This window comes from Bemisia tabaci, chromosome 6 (assembly GCF_918797505.1).
Source record: "Bemisia tabaci chromosome 6, PGI_BMITA_v3".
NCBI lineage: Eukaryota > Metazoa > Arthropoda > Insecta > Hemiptera > Aleyrodidae > Bemisia > Bemisia tabaci.
This window is the reverse complement of record NC_092798.1, coordinates 32,804,960-32,819,313: the sequence shown is the minus strand read 5'-3', so window position 1 is coordinate 32,819,313 and position 14,354 is coordinate 32,804,960. Positions and strand designations below refer to the sequence as shown.

General features: G+C 39.6%; 2 protein-coding genes across 3 annotated transcripts in view; both read right to left on the bottom strand.

Annotated features, from left to right (window-relative positions):
- The window catches only part of LOC109043956 (paramyosin, long form), a 104,200-nt gene that overhangs the window by 16,022 nt on the left and 73,824 nt on the right, over positions 1-14,354 (bottom strand). The window lies entirely within an intron of this gene.
- On the bottom strand, positions 1,108-13,909 carry LOC109043970 (uncharacterized). Its single transcript, XM_072301724.1, has 3 exons — positions 13,786-13,909; positions 8,279-9,105; positions 1,108-1,375 (listed from the first exon to the last, which is right to left on the bottom strand). The coding sequence occupies exons 1-3, from the start codon at positions 13,840-13,842 to the stop codon at positions 1,354-1,356; spliced, it is 906 nt and encodes a 301-aa protein (XP_072157825.1). The 5' UTR covers positions 13,843-13,909; the 3' UTR covers positions 1,108-1,353.

Below are 14,354 nucleotides of genomic sequence, written 5' to 3'. Positions count from 1 at the left end.
TTGCAAAATGTATATGACAGACTGATAAATTTACGAATTCCAGCTTGGATAGTGCTAAATCTCAGTCAAATCAGTGCGGGTCTATCTACATTGGTATTTTTGAAAACAAGACGTATCTGAAATATTTGAGACATGTAACAAACATCAAAAAGGGAGGCATACGAAATCAATAGAGGGTCCAGATTCGGTCGGGTGACATGCTAAAATGAGGACCACGCAAAAACAACCCAGGACTTCATTAATTAGTCAAAACCACTCGGGTGATTTTAACCTTCTTGTACATAAATATCTCTCAATTATTGATTTAGGGTAGGACTTCAAGCATTGAATTACCCCAAAATTTAGCCTTACGACTAGAGAATTAAAGTCAAATCCACCCTTCAGATACGTAGGCTCGTCCTCAGAGATACTCAGAGCTGTATTCATAGTAGTTTTTCAAACAGCATCTTTCCTCAAGGAGGCTCCGCATGGTTTGAGTAAAATACAACTATTTAATTGACAAAATCCATCATTAAGGGGATTAAAATGACATCCGTCGCAACAAATTCGAAATAAAATACATCACAGGCTTCGTAAATTTTGAGGTATCTTTCCAACACTCAAAGTTTGTCAAAATCACAGAATCTTTCGTTTTTTGGCTTACTTTTTTTGCAATGACAAATGGATCTCGTTTAGCAGAAAAGAATCAAGGCACATCAGCTGTTGCCAACTTTAACTGGGAAATTTAATTTTTTGCGAGAGATGACGTTTGTGCGGATTCATTTGATTTAAAGGAATTGCTTCTTGCTATACAGAAAATTCACCGAAATTTGCACAAAAATCCGCTCAACCATTTTCATGTAAAAAATTAAATTGCCCAATAAAATTTAGCGGATATATGGCTTGGTTCCTTTCTGCCTAATACAGTTTAAATAATTGTACTTCCCATCTAAGGGTCGAAGGCACTTTTGAACCTCTCAAATCACAATGTAAACCATGCGGGGCCTCAAGAAGGGCAGGAGCACTATGAATACAACCCTCAATGCAGATAAATCCCGACTGTTCAATGATGCCCAATTCAGGGTCATGATCATGATCGTTTTATGCACGCTCATCAAAACACAGAGATGGTAAAATTGAACAATTTATTACAAAATTGCAATACAAAAGATATGCAAACTGCTCGCTATAAAAAGCTACAAATTATTTGAAGCGCCCTACACAATGAATCAATGTTGATAACGTTGATAGCTATGAGTCCTCGCGGGCGTCGAGGAGTCAGAAAAAAGCGGACTTTTTGGCGGACCATTCGCATCGGTTTAACGGCCGAAGCAGGAAGAGATTGTTCCATTTTGTGAAGAAGACGAACTCCCCTCACCAGACTCTGTGAAACCTCCTGTCGGTAAAATAAAACAAAATCAAATACCTCCCCCGCCGAAAAAGCAGCCCTTGGCCCAGAGTTAGACGGCCGGGTTATGATAAGTGATTGACCCTAACAATCGGAACTAGGTGTCAGATCATTAGGTCTAAAAAAAATTTCATTAAATTGTAAAATTTTCCAGACATGAATATGTTTCGAAATTTTTTGTCAAGGGACAAAATAGTTGAAAAATATTTATAAATATTTCAAATTAATTTGATGATACAGCATCGAAAAATGTAAAAGTTTTAATTGTGCAACGTCAATCACAGAAAGATAATTCAGTCTCTTGGCAAAAATTAATCGGGAAATTTTACCACGCGACAGGTGTCTCGTACCGATCATATGGAAAAAGGGAAATTAATACATACATTTAGAATTGATACGAATTCATAATATAAAATTCAGTTAATTTTGACTCTTTAACGCCACATTCCTTCCACATTTTCAATCCCATCTCTTGCGGCACCCTGCTGTCAATTTACGCTTTGTGGTTAAGAGATCACACCCCCGCTTATCACCGTTAATTAACTTGACCCTTAATTGTAATTACTTTGAATTAATTTCATTTTTAAATTATTTTTGAAAAGTTTTCCAATCAATGGCCAAAAACGGGGTCCCAGACATTTTGGTTTCCTGCATAGTTTGGACACTTGATACTTTGGCTTTTAGACATGATCTTTCTAGACCCTTTAACCTGGCACTCGGACTCTGTTTAGAAGGGTGCCAAAGCTACAATAACAAGAACTTCCGGTTGTCGAAGATGCGACGTATCATGACCCGGATGTCCAACGTTGAGACTCGGACAATTTTTCTAGCGAGTAAGAATTCAGTTTTCCTCTCTGTCCAAGAAGACAGACAAATGAATTAATACTTTTGGAAGATGCTTTCCCGACTAAATCTTCGATTTCTATGATGCTACGATTACGATCGATTACGATGATATAATTTATATCAGTTTTTCATGAAGCGGTAAAGGTTTTAGGGTAGCGCGAGCCGTGTGACTTAGAACGGTGAGCTCACGAGAAAGTGTGACGGAGTGCCTTCAGATTGTAGCCTATGCAACACGGACATCTATTGAGAGGAGATAATTGCATTCAGTCGCTAAGCGTCATGTGACCATTAGGAATTTTACCACACCAGTAAGAATTTTGGTTGTACCACTGCAAAATTTTACCACTTTGTTACATACAGATCGAGCCACATTGTTGGTGTTTTTTTCTTGTTTATATTGAGTAGATAAAGTTACATCCAAGCTTAGCCATTCGGGATGTTAGTGTGTTCCTAATTCTTTTTCAATGCAGTGCGGGTGTCCGTACGTTGGTATCACTGTATGGAGGCGTCTATGTAAACTTTACGTTGAACTTGCGTCGCTATAATACCTGCCGGAGGTCTTTTGCTGTTTTTTTTGTGTTTTGAAAAAAACAATGTTATATTTTTTTGCCCAAGCTAGGAATACATATGACATTTTATTTTTCTCGTGAAGGTCTGTAATTTTTCTTTGTGAGAGGAAATTACTTGAATTCTCAACATACTTAATTTTACGGTTTATTAAAAAAAAAAAAAAAACATAAAGAAACATGAATTTCCTACATAGAGGAAAAAAAATTTGCGCAACGTTGAATAGTCTAATCATTTTTCAAAGTACATTCCTGTAGGAGAGATTTAATAAAGCTCCATGAAATTATTTTGGACGATCACGGATCCGGGCAAGGATTACACGATTCTAAGACTGAAGGGCAATTTTACGTGTCCTCAAGAAGAAGGCAATGAATTTATTTAGCCGCTTCTTCTCTTAAAACTTCATAATTCTATTTCAGATACAATAAATTTTCTGTGGATAAAATTCAAAATTTGTTGTCACCTGTTCTAAGCTGTTTCAATTTTCGACTAAAGTTAGGGGCAAAATACCCTCCTTAATGGGACACATCCTTTATCACAGGCTTCTGCGAACCCTAAAACCATCACCGCAAACACATGTCTACAATGAATCAGACTATTAAGCATTTTGGCGAAATATTATTCAAATTTTCAATCATGCTATTGAGGTATTACCACTTGCACAAAACTAGCAGTGAAATTTTCTCAAATGAACAGAGGAATGCTTGTGAACAAAAAACATTATTTCGTTGCTGTTTTTCTCAATACTCTCGTCAAACACGTGTTGTTTAATGGACCGACCATTGAAATTTAAAACTAAGAATTTTGAATGATTTTTCTTAAATTTTGACTGAAATTTTACGTTTTCGAAGGAAATAAAGTCAACTATTTTTGAGTGGAATTTGTACAAATGATTCTCGAGGAAAAAAATCATAGATTCTCATTCACAAAAATTGAGAAGAAGCAAACAATTTGCGACGTGGTTGAAGCACATGCAATTCTAGTTTATAATCTAATTCTACTTTGAACTTTAAAATGAAAAAGCGAGCCCCTTATCCTTTGATACAAATTACCTTGAAAGTCAGAAAATGAAAAACCGAAATGTCAGTACGACTTGGAATTAGTCTGAAACGAAATCACCTTGAAGAATAGCCCAAAATTTTCATGAAGGAGGGAAGGGCTTCACGATCAATTATTTCTCACGGAGGGAAGCCTGCTATAGAAGAAAAAATTCCTAAAAAAACACGAAAAACGGAGTTTATTGGAGAAAATTTCCCGGTCATGGGGGCTCTACGCCCCCTGGCTATACCACCGCAGTTATCGTAAAACTTTAAACATTAATACGCTCAAAGATAAACCCTCGATTCCTTCTACACGATCATAGGCACGCGGATCCGTTCAAATCCATTAGCTACAAAGTAACTGAAATCGCTAAAAATCTATTTCCTCGCACGGTATGCGATTACAGTGAAAGGTCCAAAATTGGGTCAACGACTGTGACAGAACACTGATTGCCAATTCGGACGGTTTACTGACAGCTCTTCATTTCGTCGCTCCTTCGACGTAAAGACGTATCTCGATTTCCGCATGAGCCCCCGAGAGCATAGAGGTATATGGAAGACAGGGCTCACGTGATATGCCGTTACGTCAGAGGAACGCCGATTTGAGCCGATTAATTCTTGAAATACCGCCAGCCATCGGGCGATCCGGTAGCATGTAGAATTGTAGGTTAACGCGAGAGAGGGGTGACAGTATTTTTGACTTAAGCCCTGTCAAAACTAATTTTTGTCTTTGTCCAACGGAGCACTGCACTCGAATAAAACACCCACGGCCAAAGTTTGGCCACTTCCGATAAGGATCTCATTTCTCGCGAAATTTAAGAAACGTAATCTCGGTTGCCGATGCGTTCACAGAGTTGCCATCGGAATCGAAAATTGAAATTCTCATACATTTTCCTGATAAATTTTGCTAAAACAAATCGAGCTATAGAGGATTTGAAAATATTTCCCGGCACTTCTCGTAGTATTCTCTGACCATCCCCGACTGACGTTTGAAAATTTCCCAAAATTGCCCGGTTTTCACGGGACAGCCCTGCATTGAACTTGCCCACTCTAAAAGAAAAAAAGGCAAAACTAGGAATCGGTGTCAAGTCTTGCGAATAAAATTTGGCACGCCAATGGGTATTCCTATTTTTGCGATCCATTTTTTTTTTAAAAAAATGGGGAAAACTTGGATTTTCTTTTTAAAGGAAGAGGCACAGGTGCCCCTCGTCAAAGGGGGTGTGCGGAGAATATCTCTGCTCCAAAAGAGGGTTCGGATGGCTTCACCGGGAAAATTTTGAAAACTGAGACATCTTGAGGAGCAATTTTGAGCTGTTCTCAGTGAAAACTTTATTTAAATATGACCTTGAAGAAGAAGAAATGTCATACTTTATTTCGGGGAAAAAATCCTTTCAATTTTCTGAAGGGGGTCAAGTAGACGTCTAGGGGCCAGTTTCCCAGGCTCCCATAGTTCTGCCCATGTTGAAAAACATTATTTTAAATCATTCAGTTAAAAATATTGGATCCCATTAACCCTCACCCTCAAAATTAGGAACTTTTGTAGAAAAGAGGGGGAGGAGAAAATTTCCCGTGCTCAGGAAATTTGAGGAACTCTTTTGAAGAATTTCGGTCACTTTAAAGCCACTTTTCTAACTTTATTTATTCCAGCAAATTTATTCTCCGTCTGAAAACTTTTGCCCTATTTCTCCCAAGCATTCAGACGAAAAAATGCCTCTAAAAATAAGTGAAAAAATAAAGCAAATGCCTCGCGCTACTGACCTAATTTTTCCACCGTTCCTTCGAAAATCAAGCTTCATGATATCTTAAACACTGCGTAAGTTTCTACCCAAAAAATCTACGGTTCAAAAATCATACGAAATCTCGGCAATGAGTCCAGTTTGTTTGGTTTTATTTTGTCATTTTATCTGTAAAAGTTGGAAAGTTCATAAGCTACCAGAGTGAGGCACTGGCTGAAAAATTTGACAGGTTGACAGGAATAAAAAAACATGTCGGCATGGTTTATTGCCAATGATTTCGGGTCGTCTTTGCCACGAAAAAAAAAATTGTTATCAGCCAAGAAGGAACAAAATGTCATGCACTCTGTATTATGTTTTCCTGGTGACATAAAAATCAGAATGATCTCTTTTCAGTCTTCTTACTTTACTGTACATAAAAGGGGCGAGAGCTTATGACAACCGGGAAAGCACATAGTCCATGCACTAAAACATATACAGCAGTATGAACTGACTTGGAATCATATTGAGAAGGGGGAAATAAGTGTTAAAAATACATGCGTTGAAAATGAGGGGAAGAGTTGGGAAAGTAGCCTAACTTCTTTGAAAATGAAAAAAATCAAACAGAACAATATTTATACCCATATCATCAAGTTCAAACCCTACACTAAATGTATTTTGCGTTCCAAAGGACGTGCTATTCAAGCCATGTTTTGAGTGTATGAAATACTAATTATATAGGTAGGTATACGCGAAGTTTATACCGAAAATGAAAGTTGTGTGTACACGAAAGTTCATAAAAGAGGGTGAGCATTTGAGCAATAGCGCACTTAGTTTGAGGACCTGGGTAGCCTACTTTCCGTGATGGAGGAAGTAAAACTTAACCCTTAAATTACTTCTAGCAGGCGTTTTTTTTTTTTGCAGATGCATCATCCTCCAAAATCCGTGATACACGACACTTGCGGAGGGTAAACATTTAAATACAGATTGTTTTTAAAGATAATCATTATCCTTTAACGCATTATTTACGCAATTCTGGCCAAAAATTTTACCCGATAAATTCTTTGAAAGAAATATTCAAAATCAAGTTGCTTTTGAGGCTAAGCCATTTATTCAGGAGTGAATCGTCAAATTTCCGCGACGGTAATTAATCGAACATTTTGTTCATCTACGCAACGGCGCACCACTCGAAATGTCAAATTCCGGGTTTTAATTTGTAAGTTTGCGTTGAGCATCACGCCAGAAAATTGTTCCCTTTTGGAACAACTATTAGCAAAATTATCAATTAAAACTAGGAATAGACGTGGCATGCAGCCAATCTCTAACATGGATGAAACTGAAACAGACTACGATACCGAAAACACTGCTCACGCCCTGCAATACACCGATAAGGAATAGACTTCACTTATTAAAAAGTGGATCTTTTTTTTTAATTTTGAAGAATTGATGAGAATTAAAAGGTGTGAAAATTTCTTTGGGTTTTAGAGTTAGGTAGAATCCAATTTGTCGATTTGGTGTTTTACGGATACCTTCAAGACTGGACGCTCTTTGAGTATTATTTCCCCCCAACGCATACAATCCTCTTCTTTTCCAATTATCTGTGCGAGTTAAAATTGCTTTAGACCGGAATTAATTTTTCGTCTTAGGATAAAAATTGTAAAAGTCCTTGCATTAGTTGGAATGACTCAATTTTTCAAACAGGAAGTTTTTGAAAAGCCATAGTGCTCCGAGAAAATTCCGGAGCCGTACAATATCTCGATAAGATGATATTATCGCATTTAGTCAGTATTTTATTGAATGATATGCCCAAATTTTCCTTTGCCAAGTATTGGTTTTTGAAAATTAGTTAGTTTTTTGTCAATCTGAAAAGTTTTAGCTACAGGATTTCGAGGAAGTTCTAAATATCATTTTTAAGTTAATGAAACCCAGAAAAAACCAAGTTTGCCAAGAAGTTATGATTTAGCCCTTAACGTGATCCAAAAACCATTACATTTAAAACTTAGAGAAAATTCTGAAATTTTTTTAAAAAAAATCCTGAGAAAAAGAACCTGGCGTAAAGTGGCCCTGAATTTATTACGAGAGTCATTCTACTTTAGCTGACTAGTCATTGATAATTCTTGTTAATTTCTCAACAGACCTGCGAAACCTCTGGAGGGAGATCCTTAACTTTTTCTGAGTGACAGCTTATTCTTGGATCGTAAAATTCCCTGACTTTTCAGAGTTTATTGGGCATGATTTATAGTGCTCAAGGAATGGAGACACGTGATATTTTGGCTGGAAGAGAAAATTTCAAGGTTTCCTGGCGAACTTCCCTGACTTTTCAGGATCGGGAAAAATTCTCTGACTTCTTGAGAACTTATCAACCGCTTTTAGATTAGCCACCAAAAATAGCTAACGAAAACACTTGTTCGCAACGTAGCTAGATAGACACTTTACACGAAATTGACATTAGATCCTCAGAAGACGTTGAGGATTCGAGAGAAGAAAAATCACAATTTTCCACCGAGTGGATCAACCCTCGACAAATTGGAACTGCCTGACTGTGAGATAGGAGGAAGTAGAGAAAAAACCAAACCTGGATCCTGGGAACCAAGACGTGTAGCACACAACGAAACAAGACAAAAAGGGCGATGCACACGGTTCACAAACTAAAAGCGCGACCGAGGACTAAAGAGGACAGCACGTGCACGGACCGACACCCGGCGCGGGCCAGGCTCCAGACTAACCTATTCTCGTCGAAGAGGTGCGTGGCCTTGTTCTCGAAGCCGGTGAGCTCTCTCTGGAGCGACTGGATAGGGCGCACGTACTTGACGTCGTCGGTGACGTAGTTCTGCGACGTGAACCCTAACCGCTTGTCCTGGACGGTGCCGTGGTACTTGATGGCCTCGTCGGCGTAGTAGCCCTGGCGGCCCCAGTAGTCGCCGACTTTGATGTCGACGTTGTCCTTGTTGAGGTTCCGGTTGGTCTCGAAGAGGAACTGGTTCTTGATGCTGGCGATGGACTTGATCTTGGAGACGTTGTGGAGGATCTGGGGCTTGCGGGCCAGGGAGGAGAGGGGAACCGAGAGCTCGTAGTCGGCCATTCTGGACTCGGAGTTGGCGCGGGTGCGTAAGGACCTTCGGGCGAGGGAGTCTTTGATCTCCTTGTCGACGGAGGCGAGTCGGATGTGCTCGGAGAGGCGCGACGCCTGGACGGTTTTGATTTTGGCGAAGTCGGAGCTCTTGATGCCGACCGGGACGTGTTTGAGGTTCCGCTGAGCCGCGCGCTCGGCCTCCACCGCCAGGGCGTTGAGCTCGGCCGTCGGGTATTTTTGGATCTTGTTCGACGGCCGGTATTGGTCCCGACCGCGCTCGTTCGTCCACGGGAGGTGCGGGTACTCGCCGCGGGGGGCGCCCCGGTCGCGGGCGTCCATGTAGTCCAGCATCGGTTGGTAGTAGTTGGCCAGGTAGCCGTAGTTGTCCTCGTAGATGGAAGTCGGCGGGTGGTGCCATTTCTCCTCTATCTCGATCTTCTTCTGCCCCATCCTATCCTTCCTGGTACTCCTCTGCCCTGCCTGAGTAACATTATCATCACGTCAGTATGGAGCAGGGGCGCCATCAAATCTATAGGATGGGGGAGGGCGGTGGCAAAATTTCCTTTAGGGGCCGTCCATAGATTACGGAAGGCTCTTAGGGGGTGGGCAGGGGGTCTCTTACAGCCTTACTGTGTCTTGCAAGGGGGAGGAGGGGGTAGGGCTGAGCCTTACGTAAGCTTTCAAGCCCATATTTAAGGGAAATGCAAAGTGACTTCAAAAATTTAGATGCACTAATACAAATTTTGGCCTCAAAATTTCATTTTTTTCTAAAAGAAAACGTAATGCTTGGATCTGTGATAATTGAAAAAAAAGGGGGGGGGTCAGTCGAGCCTTACGTAATTTTTAGAGGGGGAGGGCAAGAGATGCCTTACGGTGCCTTACGAGGGGAGGGGGGGGGTCTATGGATGGGAAAAAACCTTACGGAATTTATAGATGGCCCCTTACAGGGAGCAAAATTTGCGTTAGGGGGGAGGGAAGGAGCAACTTTTAAATGAAGCATGAATCATACCCAAAGTCAAATCGAAATTGCCCCTTCCTCTCTCTCGCCGCCAAAAAGGTTAAGTTTGAAAAGGGACCCTGTTCCACCCTTTCCTCCTGAATGGCACCCCTACTTTTAAAGCTGATGTTCTTGCCTTTTAGGATCACTCATAAATGGCATCAGCTGCACAGGAGCAAGGGAGATCTGAAAATGCCTGAAGCTTTATCTTTGCGAAAAATGATGTTTTGAAAATAATATAAGAAGCAAAAGAATAGGCAAACAGTGAAATTTGGATTTTTTCCAGATTTTTTCCGTCACATATAGGAGAAAGGTCTTTCCCAGCCTAGCAAAATTTGTAAAGAAGGAGGGGTTTGAAGATGCCTAGGCCTGATAAGGGAGTAGGGAGGAAAAATCCAAAGAAATGATCGCTTCTCTCCTCCTGTCACTTGCCGTATGTACCCTTTTAAAGTCTCATAAAACCTCAGATTATGACTTGCTTTGATAGTTCGCCTTCAACTATGGAGAATACTTCCTAGCATTATCGCAGAGCCGGAATAGTTGTATCCCTTTGAGTGAACGATTCATAAAATGGTTGTTGTCGTTGGCGGGACAAAAGTTTTGATGTGACTTTATTTGACAGCGATCATATTTTTATAGCTCTACGCTAATTCTACTTTTGCATTTTTGTATACTTTTTCTTTAAATACAAAATAATGTAGTAGCATTTTCCAGACTTTTCGACAATTTTACTAAGTTTATTAATAATAGAAAATGAAAAATAACATTTCTCTAATTACTGCCTTTTAGAAACTTTCACATACAAATAGTCACTTCCGACAGCTAAGACATTCAGACCAGACGTTCAAGAAATTACGAAACACGTTAATTATTCAAGTGTTACAGTTCATATTGTAACTTTAACGTAAAAAATTTAAGAAGAAAAATAGTACAATACTTTTTCACTTATCTTGGTAATATGAAATATAATAATTTTTATTTAATACAGCCAGAAGTGCCGGTGATTGAAGAAGTGGTCAGTTAAATGGTTAAAAATGGCTACATTTTTAGCCTGATATGCAATACATACGTAATTCTTAAAAGTACCAAGAAAATTATGTGGACTACATTCTGCAATTCGGAACTAAAATTTCCGGCTCATCGGTAAAAACACTTATGTGCGTAGGAAAACTAATGGTGCACACGTTGTTCCCGAACTAAGACAAAAATTGTAATTCCTAATTGGAAAATGTAGTCCATACGTAGGGACATTCTTGATATTAACTTTTTGCCAAAAACGGCAAATATTTTGGACAATTGCGTGGCGTGCTTTGCGGTATACCGATTGATCTGCCATTTAAACCCATGGAAAAGGATCGATAAACAGGGTGTTCCCAACGCACACCTTAATTATCGATTCTTCACCGCAGCCTCAAATGGGGAAATATCGATGATCAGTCATTCACTCTTGGCGGAGCGAATGGGCTGCAAACGAGTAAGGGAACTGAATCAGGTGAATGCACGGTTAAAGGCTGATATTATTGAGCGATTGTATTTTTAGTGCGGAACAAGATATTCACACTCATTGTCAGAGTGATGTCCGGTAGATCGTCATCCATTGCCAATAAACTGACCAGAACGATCCACGATTAAGCCTGTCAAATACTTTTTGGCAATGTCTCATCAAGACCTTGTCCGATCGGCGGAGATTATTAATGCATAACTTGAACCGCTCACTCAAATTTCAGCAGTCTACTCAAAGCTTGAGATTGTCAAGCATTGTCAACATGTTTTACAGACATGTAAAAAGGGATGTTCTGGCGCAATTACACGAAATTTCATCGAATAATTCAATCATGTTCTTTTCAGCTGAATTATAACACACATTCTCACTTTCGGGAATTCACACTCGCTTGCATAAAGGAGTTCAATGCATTCTAATGATGTCAGATCTTTTCTTTTTTACTTCTACTGAGGCTAAATGAATTGTTTGGTTTGATTTTAATCCGTAATTTTATTATAATATCTTTTGTTTAACTTTGTTACGTAAATGTAAATTATCTTTCTCTAAATAGACAAGGAATTGACAAAAAAAGTGAGGCTGAATTCTATGTGCGCGATGATAAGTCTAGCTAAAGTGCTTAATTTTTTCCGAGAGAAACTTTTCAGGCAAATTTGTGACAGCGGGGACGAGGGGTACGAATAGAAACTTGAGAAAAAAAACTGACACCATTAAATTGCAAATATCTTAGGCTGACTTTCACCTGTCATTGCATTTACTCCCAAACAAAAAATCACATGATAAATCATGATGAATGATCAAATATGCTTTGAATAATAATTCAAAGCTCAGATTTGATGATTACTGTATGATTGATCAATTTCAGTAACAAGACAAGTGTCTTGGACACGCTATCATCTGCACTTTCATTCACCTCCCAATCGCAAAATCACAGCCTGAAAAAGGTAGGTATGAAAATATTCCAGAATGTTTGCAAATGTCGAGAAAAGAATGATCCTGTGGCCAGGTCTGATGATCGCAATTTTTAGACCACATCCTGCACACTGCACACTCTGTAAACTTTAATGTTTTACACAAGAGGTAGACGTAATGCGACTTATCAATGTGGGACATTTTGACACTTCATTTACAAAATATTTATTTTGATTTTGAACGCAGATCTTAGAATAACCGTCACTTGACTCTAAAATATTGTGAGCGTCACTACACGAATCAAAGACTAAGCACTTTCTTTGTTACCCGAGAGAACTAAAATACAAACTTGAAAATTTCACCGAATTTTATTTACATTTTAAGGATTCTACCTTAAAATTTTCTACGTTATAGAACGGCATTTTTGGTTCAAACACATATATTTTAGTTCATGTGATATCTCTAAATCGTTTGATTTAGAAAGAAAGGATAAAGTCGTGTTCAGTTCTTCTATTAGTTTCGATTCAAATAAAATTCAATAAGTTTTTCACGTGCAAACTCTCAATTGTCTTTATTCTCATTTCTCCAGTCTCCATGACAGCATCGGTGCCCGGTGGAAATGTCCCACTTGAAATATCTTATGGACAAAATGTACAGTGAAAAATGCCTATTACAAGAATGTATGCTTCAAAAAATCCAACGCACAATTTCCCCTCGGTTTAAGAAATTTTTTCAATGTGGATATTCAACTAGATATTTAAAGTCTCAAAGGGTTGGAAAAGATGGGTGAGAAATACTTTTTTCAAAATTTTGGTGGATACGCACTTCTTCCAAAATACCACCCAGTACTCATACTTTTAGCAGTACTGTGACAGCCGATAACAATCTTAAAAATCATTTTTTGTGCCCTTACTCATGATTTTTATCATGAAGGAGCACCCTCCGCTGGGAGAGATGGCTCGGAAATCACGCCGTTTTTCACTAAAGCAGGTATTCAAAAGTTTAAAAAGGACATTTCAAGAGCAATTTCGGCAGAATCACACGGTTATAAGATACCCCCCTCTCGAAGAATCTTGACGTTTTCCGTTATTCGACTAAATTCTTATTATTTCTCAAATAATTTCTCTTAAATAACATCTTGATAAAAAGGGGATACTGCATAAAACTATACTTGCTGCATTAAATGTAATTTTCGTTACTATTACGTTCGAGGGCTGGATTCGAGATTAGTTTCGAGGGGGTCCATCGAAAACTCTATTTCTGAAAAGTTGACAACTACGCCCTTCTTCAAACAACCCGTTCAATTGTGCATCGGACACTCGAAAGCAGATATTTCAGCAACACACTTCACATCGAACATTCCGTACATTAGACACTTCCACCTGTCACCGCATCATCAGATCTGGCCGCGACACTGGATCTCATTCCTCACGACACACGGTGATTCGAGGCAATCGGAGAGGTTGGACATACAATTTTTGACTAAAATTGCAAATTTTAATGTTTATTTCGTCACATTTTAAATTTGAAGGGAGGCTTCCAGTAGAACTTTTCACGAGGAAACCAATTGAATCACTTTCAGAACCTCAAAATTGTGTATAAACGGAGATATAAGCTTTTAAAGTTTCAAAATTTTGTCCGACCTCCCCTCTGCCGAGCTGAGCAAGAACGCCGTAAATCCATATAGATTTTCCCTCGTTTTTTGGAACTTAACACTATTTGTAAAATAAAAACCGTTTTACCAACGCACCTCAAATTTCCAGGTTAAATTTTTTATAGGATTTGCGAAAGAATTCTGTAAAAACATTGTCCCATTGTACACAAGTTTTTCGTCTACTAGACATTGTTTCCAAAAAATGTAAAATGGCGTTTACGGCGTTTTTGCGTTGCGCGGCAGTCCTATTGACTCGATCCATTGTGCGACATGCGCGAACAACGGCGACGAGGCGCAAAGGAAAGCATACTTCTTCTCGAAATCAGGAAGCGACACCTCCACTTCACTCAGCGCGGCCCGGCCGGCGTGGCCGTTTCTCAGAACACAACACTGGGGACACAGGGATCCGGGCCGGGAGTCGGGCCACCGAGGAACTTGAAGGAGTCCAGAGGAGTGGAAGAACGGATAGTGGTGATCGCGCGACGGCTCAACAAGTATCAACTACTCCAACCGGGATAATATACATCATGGCCCCCGCTAAAAATAGCCACCCCTAGAAGCGAGCCCCCAAGGTTCTCCCCCGAAGTCCGCGGGGCTTCCCCGTTGACCAATTGCAGTGCAACATTCGCCGGGTTTCACCTGTGTAGGTGGATGCACAGATGCCA

Coding starts and splice junctions, on each gene's coding strand:
- LOC109043970 (XM_072301724.1), bottom strand. CDS start 13,842: ATGTTTTTACAGAATTCTTTCGCAAATCCTATAAAAAATTTAACCTGG. Junction 9,106..13,785: donor ATTTAACCTGGAAATTTGAG/GTGCGTTGGTAA, acceptor AATGTTACTCAG/GCAGGGCAGAGGAGTACCAG. Junction 1,376..8,278: donor CACCTCTTCGACGAGAATAG/GTTAGTCTGGAG, acceptor TTTTACCGACAG/GAGGTTTCACAGAGTCTGGT.